This window comes from Bos indicus, chromosome 4, assembly GCF_029378745.1.
Source record: "Bos indicus isolate NIAB-ARS_2022 breed Sahiwal x Tharparkar chromosome 4, NIAB-ARS_B.indTharparkar_mat_pri_1.0, whole genome shotgun sequence".
Classification (NCBI taxonomy): Eukaryota; Metazoa; Chordata; class Mammalia; order Artiodactyla; family Bovidae; genus Bos; species Bos indicus.
Window position 1 is genome coordinate 105358339 of NC_091763.1, and position 23048 is coordinate 105381386.

Genomic DNA, 23048 nt, shown 5'->3' on the forward strand with positions numbered 1-23048 from the left:
TTAAGTTTTAAAAATTGAATAAACCAGTGAACAAATCATCACATCATTCTTATGTTTTGGAGTAGTAATTTCTTCCCTGCAATTAAATGAGATATAGTGCTCTGTACTGCCCATTGACATTTTAAAAAATTAGTCTTTATTCAAAATTTTTTTCTGTATACACTTGTGTATTTTATTTTTATTTATTTTTAAAATATATTGGAATATAGTTGATATTTAGGTTTTCAAATTGAATTTATGTCTTGCCTCCCTGACAATAGCCATGTCCCTTGCAGTATAGTGCAAGGTCAACCACACTTTGTGATTTATAAACAGGTATATTATTGAGTAAGCAATGTATTGGACTTCCCAGGTGGTGCAGTGGTAAAGCATCCACCTGCCAATGCAGGAGACACAGGAGACCAGTGTTTGATCCCTGGGTTGGGAAGATGCCCTGGAGGAGGAAATGGCAACCCACTCCAGTATTCTTGCCTGGAAAATTCCATGGACAGAGGAATCCGGTAAGCTGCAGTCAAAAGGGTTGCAAAGAGTTGGACATGACTGAGCAACTGAGCACAAGCAATATGTAGCCCCAAGTTCTGTGGCTACACCTGTCTTCTTCAAGTGAAGTGAAAGTGGCTCAGTCGTGTCCACTCTTTGCGATCCCATGGACTATACGGTCCATGGAATTCTCCAGGCCAGAATACTGGAGTGGGTAGACTTTCCCTTCTCCAGGGGATCTTCCCAACCAGGGGTCGAACCCAGGTCTCCCGCATTGTAGGCGGGTTCTTTACCAGCTGAGCCACCAGGGAAGACACTGACAACTATTACTAGGGCCTGTGACCCCTTCTCTACAGTGTTCTTCAGAGCCTCTTCTAGCACCTGAATGGATCTGATGCCAGACTGTTGGTTTCCTTCCCTCCCTCCCTCTCTCTGCTGCGCTCCACGGTAGCAGGAAGTCACCAGAAGAGCAAGAAGCTGCATAGACACTGCACGTGACACGGACTGGGTCTTCTCTGGGCTCAGGGCTTAATCTCTTCCATTTCAGTTGGAAGTTGACCCCTGGCCTCAGTGAGAAGCTCCATCCTCAGGCATGAAGTTCTGTTCCTTAAATATGAACACTGACAATCAGGTGCCAACAGATCATCTTGAGTTTAAGAAACCTTATAAAGAAATACTACTGGGTTTTCCTGAGGCTTCCCTGGTGGCTCAGTCAGTAAAGAATACATATGCAATGCAGGAGACTGCCTGCAATACAGGAGTCCAGAGTTTGATCCCTGGGTTGGGAAGTTCCTCTGGAGAATAAAATGGCAACCTACTCCAGTATTCTTGCCTGGAAAACCCCAAGGACAGGGGAGCCTTGCAGGCAACAGCCCATAGGGTTGCAAAGAATTGACACAACTGAATGACTAAACCACCAATGTATCTACCAATTCCTAGAAGCTGTTTATCTAAAAGCTGTAGAAAGATGAACACTAAAAGATAAATGTCAATATTTTGGCCTGAACAATTAGGTTTAAAAAATCTCTGTATGAACCATTATGTCAATCTTTAATTGCATAAAAATTGTTAGGTTTTTTGAAATTCAACAAAAAGTAGCCATGATTAACTATAGAGTATTGCTAAAGTAGATTTGAATCACTGTAAAAGAGAAGCTAGTAATCAGGTTAGGTAATAAGTGCTGTAATTTTTTTCCAACAGTTATTATGAGGCTTCAGGAAAAACTGATTTAAGAGCAAAGTGAAAACTTTGATTAAAATATATAAAAAGTGTACTTGTACAGCATTGGAATTGTCCAAAGCTTCCTATCTGTGAGAAAGCATTGCCAACCATGGTTTCTACCAGTTGATACCTACAGCTGAGACTTTCTTTTAATTTAGGGGGGGGAAAAAAGGCAAGGCCAAAGATAGCTCTGTGGCCTTGGGCATACACTGTAGACTTGTCTCTTTCTCAGCTAGCTTTGCAAAGGATGAAAGCCCTGAATTATTCCACTAAGACCAGCGGTAATGGTAGCTGACTAAAGGCACAATGCTTTCACCACTTCTCAGTATTGGGAAGGTCCTTCCTTTCTGGGTCCACGGATGAACTACAGAAAAAGCTTATGATTATGTTAAAGAGTGGGTGGAGGTCTCTGCACATCATGAAGAGGTTTCAGGAATTCCTCACCAAAATGCAAACTGTAGATTTCTTGCAAAAGCAGTATGTTTAATAAATTTTTTTCAGCTACTCTTCCAGATTATTATTTTTTTAAATTTTCTTATTTCAGGCCTATTTGAGTATCCTTCTGTGTTCTATTTATTTGTTCTTGCCTGTAGTCTACTCTTGTTTAAAGCACAACTGCTGACTGGATATTCACAAGAAGGTCCCTGTTCTCTAAGAGCTCACAGTCAATGCGGAAGAGGAGGCACCTTCATGGGCATTTAAATTTTAATACAAGATAAGACTTAGGGTGTAAAGAAAGTGAAATGGGAAAACGAAGGATGATTTGCATAAAGAATTTTGAAATTACAGGAAAGAACTCTTCTGATGAAGAAGACAGAGCAAAGCAACACTGAAATATCTGCCATGTTGGGAAGGAGGATCTATTTGATAACAGAAGATGTTTTAACTCTATTCTGCCATGATATCATACATCTTAATATGATTTTCTTTGTCAAAGAAGACAGCACTTGCAACTTTCTCCAGCCAACAAAGAATGTGAATTGATAATTCCCATCTGAGAGAGAATTCAGATTAGCCCAGATTCCCCACTAAGATATTATTCATAAAGTTTTGCATGTGACTTTCAATTTGCACAGTGCTTTCTGCCTTTTTTTTAAAAATAAACTTTTCCACATTCCTTTCTCCAAAGTGTTTGTGAACAGAAAGAAAGAGGGAGTGATTTGAGGCCTAATAAAGAACTTTTAAGGCCAAGTGATTGGATGTGGATGAGCAAATGTGGGTGATCAGGAAGAAGTTTCAAAGGTGATTTCAAGTTCAGGTCTGGCAGAATCTTGGCACCATTAAAACACACAAGGCACTTAGAAGAGGGAAACTGGCTTTGAAGGAAAGGATGAATCTGGTTTTTCACTTGACTCAACAGCTCAAGTGAAAGTAGGATTTTAAAATAGGAAATCATCAGAGGGCAAGTTACAGTAGTAAACGGGGGCATGTAGGATGATTAGTGTCTGAGCAAGGCCTGAAGGCAATTAACATGGTATGTTTCCAGGACAAAACATGTTGAAGGTAGAAGTAAAACAGGTAAGCATCATGAAATATATCAACTAGGAAGTCATACTATTAAGACTGGGTTAAGGTATGTGTTGGAAACCACATGAAATAGTTGATATTTTTTCCTTTTAGGGCAAAAATGGGCCGTTGAAGAGTTTTAAGTAAGGTTCTGAGGAGATTTGCTGATTAGGATGATGTGGCTGTACCTTTTCCAGAAGTTGGACAGTGCCAGGACCAGATGATGGAGAGGCCCGGGGAGGTGCCCCTCAGCCTGTATTCTGCAATCTGTCTTCCTTCTTTCCCCTCTGTCAACAAGGCCAGGATTAGCGGGCACAAGACAAAATTTAAGGGGTGGCTAGGAAACCCAGCATTCAAGACTAGTGCTTCATTTTAAAATTATTAAAATTAATGAAATCCACAATGAATTCTAAATAAAGGCAAGATCGGTAAGCTTAAGTTAATTAAGAATGCCACTTCCTCGAGAAAAATTATCAGAGATGGAAATTCTTGCAGTTGGAAATAAGGTAAGCAAAGGCTTTTGAAAATATTATCAGTTGTTATACTTCCAATCAAGGTAAAATTATAATTTTGTTTTTGGCGTTAAAAAATAACAGTGTTGTGAGTTTTAATACACCTAATTTTTAAATATTCAATATTTCTTCAAGTACTTTAATGTTCTGGGGAAAAAATGTTCAAATACATAACATGTACATAGGCGTGCACGTTTTTCCTGGTGCCTTAGGAATCTACTTGGCTTATATACTGTATTTAATACAAGTTATATTTTATTCACGGATGTGTTCCTTAATTCTGACTTTAAAATATTGCACTAATATTTATTTTGATACCCCCCCCCCTTTTTTTGTGACCCTTAAATTGTGCACTTTCGGCTCTTTCCCCATTCCTTTTTCTGTTTTATTTTTATTTGTTACTGTTTTTTTCTTCTTGTTTTTGGAGGCTTGATCCTTTCTAGTTTTTCCAGAGGCACAGCTATCCTTTGTTTCGCTCACGTTGCCGAGTCCTGGGCGGACCTCGGAAACTCTTCAAATACAGTAATTTCATTTCATTACAAAGTTAAAATCAGGTTAGCGCGCCAATAGGCAGTGTTGATATATTGCTCCCGCCCGAAAGGAGGCTCCCGGAACTACCGCGTTAAGGGGGCGTGTTTCCCGCAGCGCCGGCTGGCTGCATTTTCACGATGCACTCAGAGGACTTTCCGGTTCTTCCTTCTCGCGAGCCTTGAGTCCCGGCAGCACCCGGAAGCGATTCCCTGCCTGGAGGCTGTGCGGACCAGAGTCTCAGGTAAGGGCGGGAGAAAGGGCGGAAGGCCGCAGTCCTGCGTTAGGTGTGCGTACGGCTGTGCGCGGGCCGGGAGGAATTGCTTTGTCGGCGTATAGACCTCCTCTTCTCGCGCGGAGGACTCTGGTTTCGTCTCACCTCCCAGGCCCTATACATTGTTGGTTGGGAGCGTCGGGTTTGAGCAAGGGCGCCCGCACATTTCACCGGTGAGACGGCGAAGCCCAGGGATCGCCTTGTTCTTTGCAAACGGGATTGGAGGCAGTAATTTTTGCGGCAGCACGTTCCAGATTGAAGAGCCATGATAACATTTTAGTATTTGCTGAGCTCTTTGTCTTAGGAGCTGTTTTAGAAGTATTGGGTGTAACAGTGAAGAAGCAGAAATCCCTGCCAGAAGGGAACTTGGGTTTTAACTGAATTTGGGAAAACAGTGGAATAGACATGGGGGTAGAATCAGAATTTTTGTATGGGTTAAAAGGAAGTTAAGGGGGACCAAAAAAAAAAAAAAAAAACCCGGAAAGGTGCGAGAGATTTTGGGGAGTGGGAGAGGATCCTTGTCTAATGTGCAGGGGCGTAATATGTTACGGTCTCAAGGTTCGTTGCGTAAAAGCCCTGAATGCCGTTAGGAATTTAGGACTTCGGTGAAATCGTGTTCTTGCTATAGGATATAATCTCTTTTTCTTCAGGAAAAGACTAAAGATTAGATTGGAAGAAGAGAGAGTAGAAGCCATGTTTCGAAGACCTGTAGTACAGGTAATCACTTCTCCATGTTAATGTTGAGATGTGTTATTATAAACCATGGCGATCACATTTCTTTAGGGTTTTGCCTGCAGAGGCAGAAGTCTTTTGAGCCCACCTGTCTTATGTGTACTTAGTTGATATGCGGGTTGGGGACAGATTTTGGTGGTAGATTGCAAGCTCAGCCGTTTCTGACTCTTTGCGACCCCCATAGACTGTAGCCCACCAGGCTTCTCTGCCCTTGGGCTTCTCCAGGCAAGAGTACTGGAATGGGTGGCCATTTCCTGCTCCAGGGGATCTTCCCGACCCGGGGATCGAACCGCATCTCTGGCATCTTCTGCATTGGCATGCAGATTCTTTACCACTTGAATAAATAGTGTTCATTAAAGCAAAAACAAAACGTTTCTAGTTTACTCACATATATGATGAGAGTAGTTAACTTTTTAAAACGTGTTACTTGTGTGTAGAGCAGTTAGCATTTAAAGTCCTTATTGATCTAAAGTCTATGAGAATTGTTTCAGCTTTTTTTTTTTTTTTTTAATCACGTGGTTTGTTTTCTGACCACCTGCTTCTTTTGTTGTCAGTCTGCCTCCCCCACCACACGCCATCTCCCTGCTGAGGAGAGCAGGTCAAGTCTCAGCAACTCTACAGATGAACTGTGTTCAGAACTCCTCATTTCACCCAGTCAGGCTCCTCACCTAATCTCTTCAGTCAGTCTAGCCAGCCTTGAGTCAGCCTAGACCCGCTTTTCCTCACTTACCTCATTTGGGCACCGAGTTGTATAGATTCTCCTTTATAACACCTCTCATAACTCCCATCTTGTTAAGGAAGAATCATTTCCTCAGTGGAACCTGTTCAGGTCTCCTCCACTCTGCTGCAGAATTGGCTCTATATCCTTGGATCCCTGTTTTAACTTATACATACTTTTAAAATATATACCTTTTAATGTGTTGAAACGTGGAAAAGTTTCTCGTGTCTTAATACACAATTCTACAGTATTAAGGTAAATTTAATACCATATATAAAAGGGTTAAAAGTTTAGTTTTAAAAAATTATCCCAGTTAAATAATTCATTCCCTATTTTTGCTTCTCTGGTAGGTCTTGATTTTTGTGTGCCCCCAGTGGGACAGATTATTATTCCATAAAACATGTGAGCTCTGGCTCATCTGAGCATCAGGTTAGTACATTTCTAGAATCATGACATAGGTACCAGTTAGCAGGTTGATTCTTTAGTATGTGGTAACTCATATTTTGGCCACCTCATGTGAAGAGTTGACTCATTGGAAAAGACTCTGATGCTGGGAGGGATTGGGAGCAGGAGGAGAAGGGGACAACAGAGGATGAGATGGCTGGATGGCATCGCTGACTTGATGGACGTGAGTCTGAGTGAACTCCGGGAGTTGGTGATGGACAGGGAGGCCTGGTGTGCTGCAATTCATGGGGTTGCAAAGAGTCGGACACGACTGAGCGACTGAACTGAACTGAACTGAACTCATATTTTTATTTTTCTACCCACCTTCTGCCCGCAAGCGTAGTGCTGGGATTCCACAGCCAAAAGTACCCTGGAATGGGTGTTGTTTCCATTGGTAGATACCTACTGTATGTTAACAGTGCCACTTCTGGACACATGTTTCTCTGATATAATGGTTAGCTCTCTGAATCCAGTAATGTTCTCAGTAATGTGTACTCAAATCTTGGCAGTAGCCCTTGAACAGAGGCAGCAAAGGGCAGTGGGAAAGCCAGCAGCCTTGGGGTTGGGGGCCCTGAGTTCCAGCTGTGACTTGCCACTTCTTTCCTGTAGGATTTTGGGCAAGTTACTCACTCTGTCTCTGAACTTCATTTTTGTCATCTGTAAAGTGGTGGTAATTTTACATAGTTTATAGGTTTATTCTGAGGATTAATTGATAAGAGACAAAGCACTTACCTAGTATTCATGAATGATGAACTACTATGGACTATAGCTTGCCAAGCTCCTCTGTCTGTAGAATTTTCCAGACAAGATACGGAGTGGGTTGCCATTTCCTTCTCCAGGGGGTCTTCTCGACCCAGGAATCGAACCTTCGTCTCTTGCATTTGGCAGGCAGTCTTTACCACTGCGCTATCTGGGAAGCCCTTTCAGTAATGATGGCTTTGGTTATCACTGAGTGCTACTGTTACATGGCAGCGACTGTCTTTCTCTGATAGACTGATTTGAACAGTCCTATTTTTGTACTTAATCAAAGAATCATGTTTGTTTATCTTAAATTTTTTCCTTGGGGCTGTCAGAAGCACCAATTTTTCCAACATATGTTGTTTACCGTTTTGTGTGCAAGCACAGAAGCACCATGCTGCTGCTGCTAAGTCGCTTCAGTCGTGTCTGACTCTGTGCGACCCCAGAGACGGCAGCCCACCAGCCTGGGATTCTCCAGGCAAGAACACTGGAGTGGGTTGCCATGTCCTTCTTCAATGCATGAAAGTGAAAAGTGAAAGTGAAGTCGCTCAGTCGAGTCTGACTCTTAGCGACCCCATGGACTGTAGCCTTCCAGGCTCCTCCGTCCATGGGATTTTCCAGGCAAGAGTACTGGAGTGGGGTGCCATTGCCTTCTCCGGAAGCACCAGAGAGGCCTGGGAATGGACTCTTGTGGACTCCCCGAGCCTTCTTTGTGCCTGTGGGCTTCTGCAGGAGGCTGCCCCTAAGTGTGTGGTCCTCCTGGCTCTGGGGTTTCCCCAGTGGTTCAGTGGTAAAGAATCTCCCTGCAGTGCAGGAGATGCAGGAGATGTGGGTTCAGTCCCTGGGTTGGAAAGATCCCCTGGAGGAGGGCATGGAAACCCACTCTAGTATTCTTGCCTAGAGAATCCCATGGACAGGGGAGCCTGGCAGGCTATAGTCCATAGGTTTGCATAGAGTTGGACGTGACTGAAGCCACTGAGCATGCATACGTGCCTGGCACTGTGATGGGTGCACCTCTCTTGTGTGGGTGTGTGCCTTAGGGGCTGCTGACTGGGTGGTGACCAGGTGTGAACGGGTCTTCTGTTTACACTTGCCTTTGCCCCTGTACTAACGCTGTTTTACTCATTTGTTCCACTTTAGGTACTTCGTCAATTTGTAAGGCATGAGTCTGAAGTAGCTAGCAGTTTGGTTCTCGAAAGATGTAAGTAGTAGCTGATTTCCAGTTTTTACAGCAATGTGCTCATGTTCTCAGATACATTGCAGAAGAGGTGCATCCATGGGGATATACTCTGTTAACCGTCATGCTTTTGGTTCATATCTGCCTCTCTGTCCTTGGCTTCTTATCTCTTCCTATCAGGCTGCAGGAGCCTTCTGTAAACCTGGTTCTTCTTCCCTTATCATACACTTTTTACCCACTCTTATTGTCGCTTTCCTGCCAAAGAAATTCCTTTGGTCCTTTTTGGTTATCTAAGACATCCAAGGCTGTGTGCTAGTTGGCTGAAGCCGTGAACGTTTGTGAAAAGTGATTGTTTCACAGAAATAGTCCCTGTATTTATAAAGATTTTCAGATCTCAATTTTGTTCTTTTAACCATACAAACAGTTTAAAAAAATTTTTTTAAGGTATTTAAAAGATGAATTGATGGTTTTGAACTGTGGTGTTGGAGAAGATTCTTTTTTTTTTTTCCTTACAAAAGTTTATTCTTAAATGTACAATAGGTTCCAAGACAACACTTCATTCTAGCTATAGGTGGCAACAGATATTATGGCAGGGAATCCAGGTGTTTAATCAGGAAGGGAACTAAGGGTCATCATTGCCTCAGGCACAAGGAACAGCTTACTTTTTGCCAGATTTCTTAATTCCCACCGGTGGCCAGGGGGCCTTTCCCCGCGGCCTTTGCTTTTAGCTCCTCAAGTTTCTTCTGCTCCTCCTTCTGCTTCTGCTTGAATGCCTTATCTTCCTCGTCCATCTCCTTGGCTTGCTTCTTCGGCTGCTTCAGGGGCTTCTTCTTGCCACCTTCGCGGCCCGACATGGCGCCTGCCGCCCCTTCCCCAGACCCTGCCACCGGATGGAGAAGACTCTTGAGAGTCCCTTGGATAGTAAGGAGATCAAACCAGTCCATCCTAAAGGAAATCAGTCCTGAATATTCATTGGAAGGACTGATGCTGAAGCTGAAACTCCAATATTTTGGCCACCTGATGCGAAGAACTGACTCATTGGAAAAGACCCTAGTGCTGGGAAAGATTGGTGGCAGGAGGCAAAGGGGACGACAGAGGATGAGATGGTTGAATAGCATCACTGACTCTATGGACTTGAGTTTGAGCAAGCTTCGTGAGTTTGTGATGGACAGGGAAGCCTGGTGTGCTGCAGTCATGAGGTCGCAAAGAGTTGGACACGACTGAGTGACTGAACTGAAAAGAAGAATTTAGATAAAGAGCTTAATGCTTGTTTTGTGGGGTTCTATGGATAGTTTCTCCTTTCTTATCAGTCCTGTTTTTTCCCCTGAGCCTCTTTTTATTTGCTCCTCACACTTGTTTTCTGACCTTCTAGTGCTTGGGTTTTGCTTAATGCCGAGATTGAAGTTGAAGTAGTGGTTGTAGCTGTTCCTCTTCTGGACATTTCTGTCAGTCTTATGTTATCTACAAATTGCTTTTCAGCTCTGAATCGCGTGCAGTTGCTCGGTCGAGTAGGTCAGGACCCTGTCATGAGACAGGTAGAAGGAAAAAACCCAGTCACGATATTTTCCCTAGCAACAAATGAGATGTGGCGATCAGGGGAAAATGAAACCTACCAAATGGGTGAGTATAAAAGACTGGGGTTTTAGTTTTATCCGCAGCAAATAGACATTATTTAGTGTGAATTGTCTAATTAGATACTTTAAGAATACTTTCGGAAAGGATCTTCCCTAACTCTGTCCTGTCTCTTAGAAACCATGGCATAGCTTAGCTGGACATGATGTCCTTTTGCAGTTGTCCTTTGCATTTGTAACCACATTCCCTGTCCTTGTGATTCTTGTGACTTAGGTGATGTCAGTCAGAAGACAACATGGCATAGAATTTCAGTGTTCCGACCGGGCCTCAGAGATGTGGCGTATCAATATGTGAAAAAGGGGTAAGTTGAAGAAGGAGGGAGCTTACAGGTTGAATGGTTTAAAATACAAACTAGGAGCGTGTTTTCATGGAGTCTGTAGCTCTTCTATTTATAAAGTACCACTCATTACTTTGGGTTAGCCCAAGAGGTATTTATTCAGTGCTTAATACTGTATGCGTAGTGTCATATGTGACTAGTTTAAAGGTTTTAACATGGTTTAGCCTTTTAAGAACTTAGAACTTAGGACAGTAGGATGTGAACTTGAACAGCACTGATGAGGTGAGAGAGAAGGCCGTGTGCCTGTCACCGGCGCAGCAGTGCCCATGAGGGTTCCCAGGCCACCATGGCCAGCGACCCCAATGCTGGCTGTCTTGTCCTTGGCATCACGTGGTGGCTTGACAGAGGGTCTGGGAGGTTGGGAGCCAGATGCAGTGAGGTATTCTGGTGATAATTCAGGGCAGTTAGTTCATATTTGATAATTTTATATGAACTTAGCAATTCCGTTTTGAAATGTTTGGATTATGTATAAGAAGTGTCTTTTCCAAACCCTCAGAAGGACAAAAGGTTGTGTTTAACAGCAGCTGTAGTCATAGTTTAGAAATGTATTATAGAAATAAAACATTTCATGAAACATAAGTTTAGCAATAATTAAAATTTCTGTTTTTTTCAATAATTGCATACCTTTTCTTCAGATGAACTTCCATTGTCGTGTGTGTATGGTATGTAGAGGACGTTTCAAGGAAAAGGCATCGATTTCACCTGCTGGTTGGTGAATCTGTGTGGCCGTTCCCTTTGGCACCCAGTCGTTTTACTAGTCTGCTTTCTGTATTGTGCAGTAGCAGTGCTGTTAAATTCTGAAATTGGTGCCACTGTGGCCATTTTCTACCCTTTAAAGTCGGCGTTACATTTGTCTTCTAGTTCAGCCTTTTAGAGAGTGCAGAATAGTCTTAGTAATTAACTCTGGGTGAAATAATACTAAGCTGAAAACTTGTATTTTGAATTTTAATAATCTAAAGTCATTTGAGAGTAAGTTCATGAACCTCACTATAGAAAGGAACTGAAAAATAAGTGAAAAAAAAAATCAACGAATCTGTTAGATAATTCAGGGTCAAAGGGGATAGAAAAATCACATGTTGGAAATCAATCATAGAGATTTAAACGATGCTCTTCATTTTCAGGGTCTTAAGGTTGCCTTTTTTTTTTTTTTTTTTAATTAAAACTTGGAACTTTTTTTTTTAAACTTCATAAGGGTCACAGGCAGCTAAAGGACGAAAACATCCTTTTTTCCAGTGTGGCAAGGCAAGTCCACATGTACTTTATGGTTCGGTACTCTTATTCTTTGCCTGTGCCTCGTGGCTTGCAGGATCTCAGTTCCTGGATCAGGCAGTGAAGGCGCGGCGTCCTAACCATCAGGAAACTGTTTTAGCACTCTTAATTCTGAATTTTGAGAAGTGGTATGTGTGATTATCTATTTCATCCTTGAAGACTATACTCATTGCTCTTTTCTGACCTGGCTCTCTGCTGTAAAGCATATTGAAATCTCCAGACTAAAACTGGTAAATTTTATTTTATCAGGTCTCGAATTTATGTGGAAGGGAAAGTAGACTATGGTGAATATACGGATAAAAATAATGTCAGACGACAAGCAACAACAATTATAGCTGGTAAGGCTCTTGTGATAATCGCTATTCTTTTTTTTTTTCTTTGAACGCTTGGCTATGTTGTAGCCTTACCTGAGGCTATTGGTACTGATGCTTATGAGATTGTAAGGCACCTCACCAGGAGAATCCTGAGTGGAGTTTGTGAGCCTGCTCTAAGTTTCTGTGTATATATATCTCTTCTTTCAGAAAGCGATCTCTGTACTCACAGTTTTAGTTCACAAGTAACTTTAGAATTATCCATTGCACTGTTGACGCCTCTTTGAAGGACATGGCCTAAATGGAAAAGCATGTACCAAGAAGAGTTAAACTAATACTGGCATCAGACATTTGTACAGCTTCATTCAGAGCCTGTTTGGTACTTAACATGATGATTTTGTTTTAAACTCCTGTTGTTCTCATTAAACAAAATACAAAACAACATGGAAACATGGACGCACAGAGCTTAAAGGAGGTTAAGAAGATATCCTCTAGAGGAGAGTGTTCAAGCTTTTCTGAAAATTCTGCAAGAATTTTGAAACCAATATATACCCCTTTGAACATGTTTAAGTTGACATTAAGAGTTTTTTTCAATATAAAATTATGTTGCTTTTAAAGGTATTAAGGGATCTAAATACCATAACAATTGGGTATCCATCATCATTAAAAAGATACAAGCTCTTTGACATTTGGAAAGTTTATGATTCCCTTTTCTCTGAACTTGTTTTTCAATCCCATTTTCTCCTTAGAAGTGTATCTTAATATATCTTAATATAATATATTGTATAGTCAAAAATATTTTATTATTTTATTTTGTTAAATGTAACAAAAGTACATACATAAATAGAAATTTTAAAATATTTTAAAAAACTTTGTGATAGTGAGGCTCTGAATATTGGGTTTCTCCTTGAATAGGTTATCATTACAGTTGTTTTTAGAACATAATTGACCAAAACAACTGTAATATGTAAGTACAAAAGCTGTAACATTTTATTGAAAATGTGTCTTAATGAGATAGATGATGCATTTTGTTGTCTTTTGGATTAATTGCTAAAATAAAAGTTATTAGACATTCATTCTGTTTTCTTTTTTATGGATATAAAACTCAAGAAACTTCATTTTCTTAAGTAGATGAGAATGAAAGAGCTATTTATGAGCCTCTGAGATATGCCTAAATTAGATATTTAAAAATTAACTTTTTATTATGGAAAATGTCAAACATACACAAAAGGAGAGAGGAGTGAAAAACAAAAGCTCCTGTCACGCAGCTTCAACAGTTATCAGCAGATGGCAAACAATATTTCATCTATGCACCGGCCTACTTTCTCCCACCTGGATCATTCTGAGTGAATCTGAGACATTGTATCATCCATAAATATTTCAGTAGGTGTCTCGGAAATGTATGGATTCCTCTTTATAGTGCTATTATCAGAGCTAGTGTTAAGAACTTATTATTAAATTTATCTTTTACTAGATGTCATAGTATTAAAATTTTTTTGATTGCTCCATGTACAGCAATCTATACATTATATTACATGGTTTATATATATCTTAAGTCTTATTTAGGGCTTCCCTGATGGCTCCGAGGTTAAAGCGTCTGCCCACAATGCGGGAGACCTGGGTTCGATCCCTGGGTCGGGAAGATCCCCTGGAGAAGGAAATGGCACCCCACTCCAGTACTCTTGCCTGGAGAATCCCATGGAGGGAGGAGCCTGGTGGGCTACAGTCCATGGGGTTGCAGAGAGTCAGACACGACTGAGTGACTTCACTTCACTAAGTCTTATTTAAAAAAAAAAGAATTTAGATTTGGGAGGCTAAAAGTCTGACAACTTAGGTCTCCTAACCAACAGATTTTCCTTTTTCTCTTTGAACTTGTTCTAGAGTTCATGTCTTAACTACTGTGCCTTATTGATAAATTATAATTTGTTATAAATAATAAGCATATATTTTCTTACTACTTTCTTGAAAGTATATTGACCTTGAGAACCAATATAGGTATCTTCCTCCCCTCATTATTAAACCTAAGAGAAGGTTCTTTCTGACCAGTTTGCTTTCATATTTCTTGAGTGTCTTGAGTAAATCACTTCCTGCTTGCCCTGTTCTTCCTTGGCTCATTCTTGCAGAGGTATCTAACTGTTTAAAAATTTTTTTTCAGACCTGTGTATGGTATAAAGCTATGCCTGTGGTTTCAGCAGTGGAAAATCAAGCTTTCTAATAAAATAGTTGACATATTTATGAAGCATTTAATACTTTCATCTTCCACAGTAAACCTATTGTGTGGGCAAATTTCAAATTTAAATTGTGTGAAGTTTTATAAACCAGGTCAAAGAAAAACATTTCAAATTATCTGCCATTTTCTTCTTGTCACTATTATTCACCAGCATGGATGATTAAGCAATTAACATAGGTTTATGGCTAACAGTAAAATGAATAGGTCTTTAGTACCCTTAGGATGGAAGGGAATAGAGTATAATTTGGCTCATCTGTTTTATAGGCTATGTTTTTTTTCTCTTAGAAATCAGTGTAACTTAAAAATAACCACCAGCAGGTGGCAGTCTTGTCTTTTTACATAGTGATGTCAACTTGGATAATCTCTTCTGAAATCACCATTCTGTACCAAAATACTCTAGTTTTAGAAGACTGTAGTCATGAACAAATACTCAGTTATTGTATAGTAACCATTTTTTGGATAATTCTAAAGTTTTAAGAATGTCAGTGTTTCAGGATTATGTAGAAGGTACTGCTTCTTTTCTTTTGCTTGTTCTAAACTAATTGTTTCTGGGCAACCTTTTAGGAGCAGTGTCTGATGTTTTTGGATAAAAATGCTCCCTCTGAAATATTGATTACTAGAAAATTTCCCAGGAATAAATGTGTAAAACTCATTTTGTTTTAAAATTTAAAAGTAGTGTGTGTTCTGTATGAGTGTTCAGACTTAAAAAACACAAATAGATCTGTCTGTCCTGATGGGGCCGTATTGAACCCCGTCCTTCCCCCTTCCCTCCAGCATGTAGTATGTGATGCCACGATCCTTTTCTGTGTTAGGATGTGCTCCTTGGTTTACTGGCATCTGTCTGAGTGTTGCAAGCATCAAAGTGTGTGACTAGCTCTTTTGTAGAAAGTTACCACTGAGAAGACCTTTGCTACCTTCAGGGAAGACAAGAAGTATCCCACCTTTTCTCACAAGGTCTGAATTATTGATAAACCGTCAAAGCCCAGCTTTTACCTCCATTATGCCTATCACATATACCTGTTAAGAACATCAGTTAGTTCACTTGCTCAGTCGTATTCGACTCTGCGGCCCCATGAACTGCAGCTCACTGGGCTTTCCCGTCCATCACCGATTCTGGAGCTTGCTCAAATGCATGTCTATCGAGTTGGTGATGCCATCCAACCATCTCATCCTCTGTCGTCCCCTTGTCAGCAGGAACCTAGTATTTTGAGAATTTGTCTAAAGTCTCTTTGGTGACTAGCACTAAAATACGTATCTGGTAAAAGGGAATGATTAAGTGAGGTGGAGAAAGAGTTCTGAAAATAACATTTCTGCTTTGGCTTCTTTACAGATAATATTATATTTTTGAGTGACCAGATAAAAGAGAAGCCGTAGACTGGACGATTCTTCTCTGGCCGGCGTTTGGTACAGTCTCATTTCCAAATCATGCTAGTGTTTATAGTTTCTAAGGACAAGAATTAAAATACTCTTCGTTGTAAAATGAGTGATAACGTTTTCCTGACCGTCACTCCCCTTCCCCTTTTTGTGTCATGAACTCTGGTAGCTCCTGCCTGTTAATGGTATTCACTGATTGTTTATTCTTTAAGAGATGGTTTCTGTGTACAAAATCGTGAACTTTTAGGTTCATCCATGTTATGGCAAAGGGATGAATGTCCTTTGGGAAGGGCCCCCCCGCCCCCCCACTTTTTTGTGCACACTTCTATTATAGCATAGAGTCAACCACCACAGTGTTTTTGAGTATTGCTGTATGTCAGACATTTATCCCATGGTTGTAGATACTGATTTCCTTATCTGGTTTATAGACCAGAAGCCAATGGCTGTATCTTCTTCGTGTACTTGCATGTTTAACCAGTACTTTGCAAAGAGTAGGCAATAAATGTTGACACGTGAATGATCCCAATAGGATAATGAGCTTTAGCCCAAAGTGAAGGGGTTTGCTGAGCAGCGGTTAGTATCTAACCTAAATAGCTTCAAGACTAAGCTACCTCAGTCCCGTCTTTTGTCCTTGGACAGTTTCACTAGTAGCATTCATCAAACAGTTTACCACTGGGAAAGACCTGAAGTGCAACTGGGGTGAAATTGTCCATCTCCAGGAGGTGATCCAGGGGCTCTGGTTTCACTGTTTTCTGTCTTTCTAAGCCCCTGTTCTCTGTCCTTTTCGTCTCATGCGGAGCTCTCTGTTTAGGGAGCCCCCTAAACCCCCTCTGGCACTGCGTCTGTAGGTCAGCACCCCAGGTATGCGTCCCTTTAGTTTTTCTACGTGGTCTTCTGCTGTACATACTGTGTACACTTGGGTACACACAGTCACTTTCATCACAAGATTCTGAAAATCACAGAGCACTAAGAATTTACTAGTAATGATTATATAAGATAAACTCAGTGATTTAAATGCGTCTTGTACTTTCTGAAGTTGGCATCAGTCCCTGCCCGGCGTGCGCACTCCTTTGCTGCTGTGTACAGAGGCTGGCTGCTGCTGGGCAGGTTGTCGGGTCACACGGTAGAAGTCCCTGTTCTCAGGCTGCAGCTCCGCCTCTAGCCCAGCCTGGTTATTTGTGTCCCAGGCTGTGTGTCCTCTCCCCCTGCCTCTGAGTGTGGTGTTCACTGTAGCTTACATCCTGCTGGACTTAAACAGGAACCGCATTCACATGTTATTTTATGGGCCCTTGGCTATTCTAAGGTATCTTCTGCACACTTCAACAGCTTTTTGTACTCATACTACAGTTTGGCTAAGGAAAATTGGAGTTCCCTAGTTTATCCTTTACATGCCAAGAAATGGGAGAAAATTACTGTTTCCTCATATCAACCGTCTTTAAATTAAAATTTTTTTTTTCCAGCCACCTTTTTCTTTTCCTTTTTCCTATAACTGCGACCATTAATCAGCATGTTACATCTGCCCTCTTGGTTCCCACATTAAAACTGTCTGGTGTTGTAGTACTCACTCCTTGACCCCACATTCCTTAAAGCAAAATTGTAAAGTAGATAAAATTTGTCTTTGGGACAACTTTTTATACTTGTCCTCAGCAAAGCTACTTTTATACCCCTTCAAAGTTGTAAGAGGTCATGCATATAAGTATTCCTGTTTAAACTGGGTGATGAATCTGTGCTTTGGGAAAGTGACATGGTGAACAAAACAGCTTAATTGCCAAGTGATTGTGAGTCCGGGGCAGTCTGGTGCAGGGTCCAGAGAGTGTGTCCTCCAGGATCTTGTGAACTGAGGGGCTCTTCTGCAGACTCCCACTGAAGTTCACTTGAGAGGCTTTGAGGTGGGCAGTGGGGCGATCAGAATTAGGTGTTCAGGGCGGAGGCCTCAGCGTGCACGTGATGCTACAGACCTGGGGTCCACAACCTGGGGGGCTGTGGGAGCATCAACTCTGCCCTCCCCTGCAGGCAGCCCCGGCTGCTGAGAAACCTCCTGCGGTTCCCAGGCTGGTCTCAGAGGAGACGGAGAATCCAATAGCAGTCACGGACCGTGGGGGTCTTTTTCCTTATTTCATGGTCTTACAATGTCAGGGACCGTACCCGTAGAAGACTGCTCTGTGACTTTGATTTTGGGATTCCATGTTAGTTTAATGATGAGTATGATATGGGGAAGTGTGGGAGAAAAAGTGTCAAACAGCATGTGTGGTTTGAAAATATATCCCGTATTTGAAAAAGAAGTAAATGATAATAGATATATACCTCAAGAAGTCTAGAAGGAGAAAAACAAAATGTTATGATGATCTCTGAATGGGAAGATTGTGTATGTTTTACTTTACACTTTTGTGTATTCTTTTTTTTTTTTTTTTTAAGCATTGAGTATGTATTACTTTTATAATAAGAAATAAAGCTGTTTACATTTTTGGGGGAAAAAAAAAACCAACTTTTCCATTATTTCCAAGCCAGGCTCTCTCTCATTCACGTCACATTTAGAAACGTCATCTTTTTTTCTTTCTTTCTTGTATTCTCCTCTTTAAGTATATACAACCTGGAAGGGTTGACTTTAAAGACTATCACATATGAGATCCACTATTTGCTGTGAGGTGCAGTTCTCAGAGAGTCATCCTTTTCTTAAAAATCGCTGGGTGCTTACTTTTCCAAAGACATCCAGAATCATCAAAGACATTTTTCTGTGGCTATTTTGGGGATTACCTGTCATTGCCAACTGGGTTTCAGCCTAACCTTCGTAGCTCATTTAGGGGAAATTAATGGTAGTTTTTCTCACTGTTCTTAAAAGATAACATGCAGTTCTTGAGGGCAGGGTTGTCTTTTACTCAGACTGCCCTTTTACCCTTGTCCAGCTCAGCCCGTGGCAGTGATGGCTTAGGGCTTTGTAAATGCGTATTCTGTCAGACCGCACTGGGACATTGACATGCAAATGAGGGCAGGATCACCTTACTTGTTTTCCTGTCAGGGTTTGCATTATATGCCCTGAAGATTGGTGGGAGTAACAGCAAGCAAATCATCATAGAAAACAACAGATCGTCACAAGGTTAGTGAGTTATAGAGAAATATCTTACAAGGTAACAGTAATCATATTAGTGGCTGCACACCAATCCCTGAGCTAAGTACTTTTTACTATTGACTCATTTAACTATTACACTAAGAAGAAGGTCATATTATCCCCATTTTATAGGTGAGGAAACTTGAAATTGAGAGATTAAGACACATGTCAAAGTGGTGCAGCTTGTAAGAGGCACATCTGGGGTTTGAACTTGGATAGGTGAGGTTTGCATTTTGCTTTCTGCCCGTGGCCTCCTTAGGGGCTTCCCTGTAGCTCAGCTGGTAAAGAATCCACCTGCAGTGCAGGAGACCCCGGTTTGATTCCTAGGTCAGGAAGATCCCCTGGAGAAGGGGTAGGCTGCCCACTCCAGTATTCTTGGGCTTCCCTGGTGGCTCAGTTGGTAAAGAATCCACCTGCAGTGTGGAAGACCTGGGTTTGATCACTGGGTTGGGAAGATTCCCCTGGAGGAGGGCATGGCAACCACTCTGGTATTCTTGCCTGGAGAATCCCATGGACAGAGGAGCCTGGTGGGCTACAGTCCATGGGGTCACAAAGAGTTGGAAATGACAGCTACTAGGCACAGCACAGCGTAACCACTTTCCCACTCCTGTTGACCTTGAATAACCAGAACCCCAATGCTGACTTCTGCCTGGAGCCCCATGCAGGGTGCATCTGAATCACACCAGGATTCCGTACCTTCTAGGCTTTATTTGAGGAAGAATTATGAGTGATGGGGAAATACCACCACCTCTTCAGTATTCTTTCTCATTTTCAGTTTAATGATTCCCACAGGAAAATAAATAACAGTTAATATCCCTACCAGGTTATCTTTACATATTCCTCTTCTTTTTTATCAAGCAGTGTCTCTTTACTGGTTAAAATAAGTTCAGGGTGTCTGCTCCTTTTATTGTTTCCTCCAGTTGTTTCCTTCCTGCTGAGTGTTAAGATGGTCCGGAAGATTGTTCAAAAACTTGTCAGGCTCACTTTTTAGAGAGAGACTTTTGGCTGGCACCAGCATCATTGACGTCCCCTCTCATTCTCTTTTTACTGTTCATCCATTAGCTCTCTGCCATGCTTTGAACCTCAGGGTCCTGCTTGTCCATATTGGTGTACATCTTGTCGCTTTCTTGGTTTTCTCCTCTACCTGTCACTTGGGAAAAAGGTGGTCTGTCATAATAGTTCACTGAAGGCTGTGCAGTCACAGAGCCTGCATTTGAATCTCTGCTTTGGTCAGAGCAGCTGAGTGAACTCTGGTGAGTTTCCTAACTTGCCATGCAGTGATTTTTGTTGTTTTGTTTTCCTGTGAATAAACCAGGGGTAATAGTAGTCCTACTTTTATGGCCCTCCTGTGAAGAACATAGTAAATAATACATGTAACTTATATAGCACATAGTAACTGCATCAAGTGCTCAGTACGTACTGGATGTTATTACTGTTGTTACGGTTATTTTAAGTAAGGTGTATTTCTCTTCCAGCCACCACGTCCATCTCACTGAGTCTCACGGGATCCCAAGAGGGCATTTCCGTTTATTGTCCTTTACCTTTTTGTGGTGGTATTATCAACACCTGTGGATTTCTGAGCACATATTCCACTGTGGTCATTCTTTTTTCTTGGCTTTGTTGTTAGTCTTCTATGTCTATTTCCCATTAACCTGGGCATCTTTTTAAACACAGAAGCCACGTGGGCACCTGTCATATGCCATGCATCCATGCAGCCAGGGCATAAGGCTGAATATAACAGGGCTCCTGCATTGAAGGAACTCACGGTGTAGGACGGCGGGGCTTGGGTGGGGAGGACGAAAGCAGGAGGCTGTGTAGTCAAGTATGATAGTCACAGTAGAAACAGTCCTGCGAGGCACAGAAGAGAATAGTTGGGTCAGAAAGCAGCATGAACAGAGGTCCAGAAACTTAAAGGTCTATGAAACATTCAAGGAGAAAACACAAAAAGTAGTTTGAGGCTAGACTGCGAAGGGCGTTGAAAGCTTGTAGAGAACTTTGGCAGTAGGAGCCTTAGAAGGTTTCACAACAAGGACATCTCATCAGAATTGTCCTTTAAGAACTGTGTAGACAGGGGAAGGGTTAGAAGGAGGAAAGCAGAGCTACTGAATAAGCCTGGGAAGGGTTAGTAGAATGGGGATGAGAGGTAACATGATGGCCGTGTGGGATTCACGTGGACTCATTCATCTGTGTGCCTACTATGTGCCAGATCCTGTGCTAGGCCCTGAGCAGGGGACGCAGAGAACACGTAACTCCTACCCAGGATCTAGTGGTGACAGAACACGTGTGCTGGTGGTAAGAGAAAAGTCAGAAGAAGATTTGAAGCTTCTGCTTGGGCAGCTGCGGAGATAGTGACGTTTTTATTTGAGACTAAGGAATGTGGGCCCTGGGGCCTTGAAGATCCCCCTTCATGGATACAGCCTTGTTGTGGCGAAGGGGCTTGCATAACTCTCTGAAGCTGTGAGCCATGCTGTGCAGGGCCCTCCAGGATGGACAGATCATAGCGGAGAGCTCTGACAAAGTGTGGTCCACTGGAGGAGGGAATGGCTAGCCACTCCAGTATTCGTGCCTTGAGAACCCCATCAACAATATGAAAAGGCAGGAACATACAACACTGGAAGATGAGGGCCCCAGATTGTCAGGTGTCCACTATGCTACGGGGCAGGGGAGGGCAACAGAGGGTGAGATGGTTGGATGGCATCGCTGACTCTATGGACATGAGTTTGCGCAGGCTCCAGGAGATAGTGAAGGACAAGGGAACCTCACATGCTGCAGTTCACGGGGTCACAAATAGTTGGGCATGACTTAGCTACTGAGCAACAACAACAAGGAACATGGATGTGGGAGCAGATTTGAGAAGAGGGAAGATACTGAGTTTAGTTTTGTTTAGTTGTAGACTTTCTAGCTTATATTTGGGAGGGTGAAGATTAATGAGTCTGGTGCTCAGACGAGATGCTGAGGCAAGAGTGACATTTTTTTCTTCCCTCCAGACACATTGTAAGCAGATTTTTGTGAGGTAACCTTCACATGTGGCCAGGATTCCAGCTTGCTGATGTGGAAAGCCATATTGTGGGAAAGATTTCCAGTTGTCTACTTTTTACGATATGGGGTTGGTTTTAATCAGGAATGGTATGATGACAGACACAAAGACAGCTGTCTGTGAGAGGAGTTCCTTACTTGCAGTTCCCGAGTGGAGGGCATGGGCCACACCATGCACACATGGGGGGGTGCCAGGGTAAGTCAGGAGGCAGCGGGAGCAAGGGGAAAGCGTGGGTGAGACAGGATAGGGGAGCCGAACAAGATTAGGGTTAGTCAGCTCACATAGATTTCAGTAGGCAGTGGGTAATGGGTGGTCCCTAAGTGTCGGGTACCTGGCCGTGGGGGATTTCAGGCAGAGGAATAGTGTCCTGGTGAGGGCTATGAGCTCAGGAGGCTGATGAGGGCTGTGAACTCAGGGCTGCTTGATGTGCATATCAAAGGCATGCTTGTGGGCAACTCCTCTACTATTTCTAGGAATCTCCTACCATTTGGGGATGGGGTGGGGGCAGTGGCTCCCATGATCTGCCGGGCCCCAAGATGTCAAAACATCGTAAAATACAGAAAATAAGACGCATTGTTTAAAAGAAGAAGCATGCATTTGCTGCCCAGTATCTGTTATTCCTTCTACATTTACGGAACCCATACTTTTTGGGGGTGACAGTGTAAACAGCAAAAGTACTGCATTCCTATTCTCCTTTGCAGTTAAGAATTGCTTGGGGCTGGGGGCTGGGGGGGCGGCGCGTGTAAGCAGAAGTCATCTGTTGGCATTTCCAGGAAAGTTCCTTCAGTGACCTAAGTCTGCCGGGAGGCCCATCCTGTGTGCTTCTCTTCACTGTCATCTGACTTTCTTGCCTAAAATGTGGCCATGGTGGCTGAATCTCCAGTAGCCATCTTGAAGCGTGAGATGGTCTTCAGGCTGTGGAAGAAAGAGGAAGCTGGGATCCGTGATGACCATGGAGCCACCACACCAGTCCCAGACAGTCTACTTCTGGACTTCTTTTGGCAACACAAATAAATCTACCTTGTAGCCACTTGTTTGTGCTTTGCAGTTAAATCTAATTAACGAATTCACGCATTTTTAACCTTTTATCTCCATACAGGTGATCAGCTCATTACTCTCACCTTTCTCTTACATGACTCTCCACTGAGAGTAGAAGGGATCTTACTTCTGCTCACACAGTCCTCCAGGCTTTTCACTTACCATCTTATTCTGAATTCGAGGAGGAGATTGGGATATAAGATCTACACAGAACCTTAACAGCATTAAAAACAGTGAATCTGAGCACCCTCATCAAATAAATACTGTGTAATGTTGCTTGAAGTCCCTAATGAGGACCCTTAGTTTAACAGCTCCCTGTTAAATAAAGGAGCACTTAAGAACAGAAATACTACCCTCATACTTCCCCTGCCAGTATAGTAGACC

The 23048-nt window shown here is 42.3% G+C and overlaps 2 protein-coding genes across 3 annotated transcripts; one reads left to right on the forward strand and one right to left on the reverse strand.

The window, feature by feature from the left end:
• Positions 1-4389: 4389 nt before the first annotated feature.
• SSBP1 (single stranded DNA binding protein 1) lies at positions 4390-15592 on the forward strand. 2 transcript variants are annotated; one of them, XM_019959201.2, is made up of 7 exons: positions 4390-4491; positions 5172-5238; positions 8294-8354; positions 9810-9950; positions 10176-10263; positions 11818-11906; positions 15440-15592. In XM_019959201.2, exons 2-7 carry the CDS (start codon positions 5215-5217, stop codon positions 15481-15483), a joined length of 447 nt encoding a protein of 148 aa, XP_019814760.1. In that variant the 5' UTR covers positions 4390-4491; positions 5172-5214; the 3' UTR covers positions 15484-15592. The 2 variants fall into 2 exon arrangements, with proteins under 2 accessions (XP_019814760.1, XP_019814761.1); XM_019959202.2 differs by lacking the exon at positions 4390-4491 and adding an exon at positions 4498-4694.
• Positions 8829-9222, reverse strand: LOC139182778 (translation machinery-associated protein 7-like). Its single transcript, XM_070788274.1, has one exon. The coding sequence runs from the start codon at positions 9182-9184 to the stop codon at positions 9008-9010; it is 177 nt and encodes a 58-aa protein (XP_070644375.1). The 5' UTR covers positions 9185-9222; the 3' UTR covers positions 8829-9007.
• Positions 15593-23048: the final 7456 nt, after the last annotated feature.

Bases quoted from the DNA above. Each gene is read 5' to 3' on its own strand.
- SSBP1 (XM_019959201.2), top strand. From the start codon at position 5,215: ATGTTTCGAAGACCTGTAGTACAG. The intron at 5,239-8,293 runs GTAATCACTTCT...GTTCCACTTTAG, and splicing joins TTCGAAGACCTGTAGTACAG to GTACTTCGTCAATTTGTAAG. The intron at 9,951-10,175 runs GTGAGTATAAAA...CTTGTGACTTAG, and splicing joins AAATGAAACCTACCAAATGG to GTGATGTCAGTCAGAAGACA.
- LOC139182778 (XM_070788274.1), bottom strand. From the start codon at position 9,184: ATGTCGGGCCGCGAAGGTGGCAAGAAGAAGCCCCTGAAGCAGCCGAAG.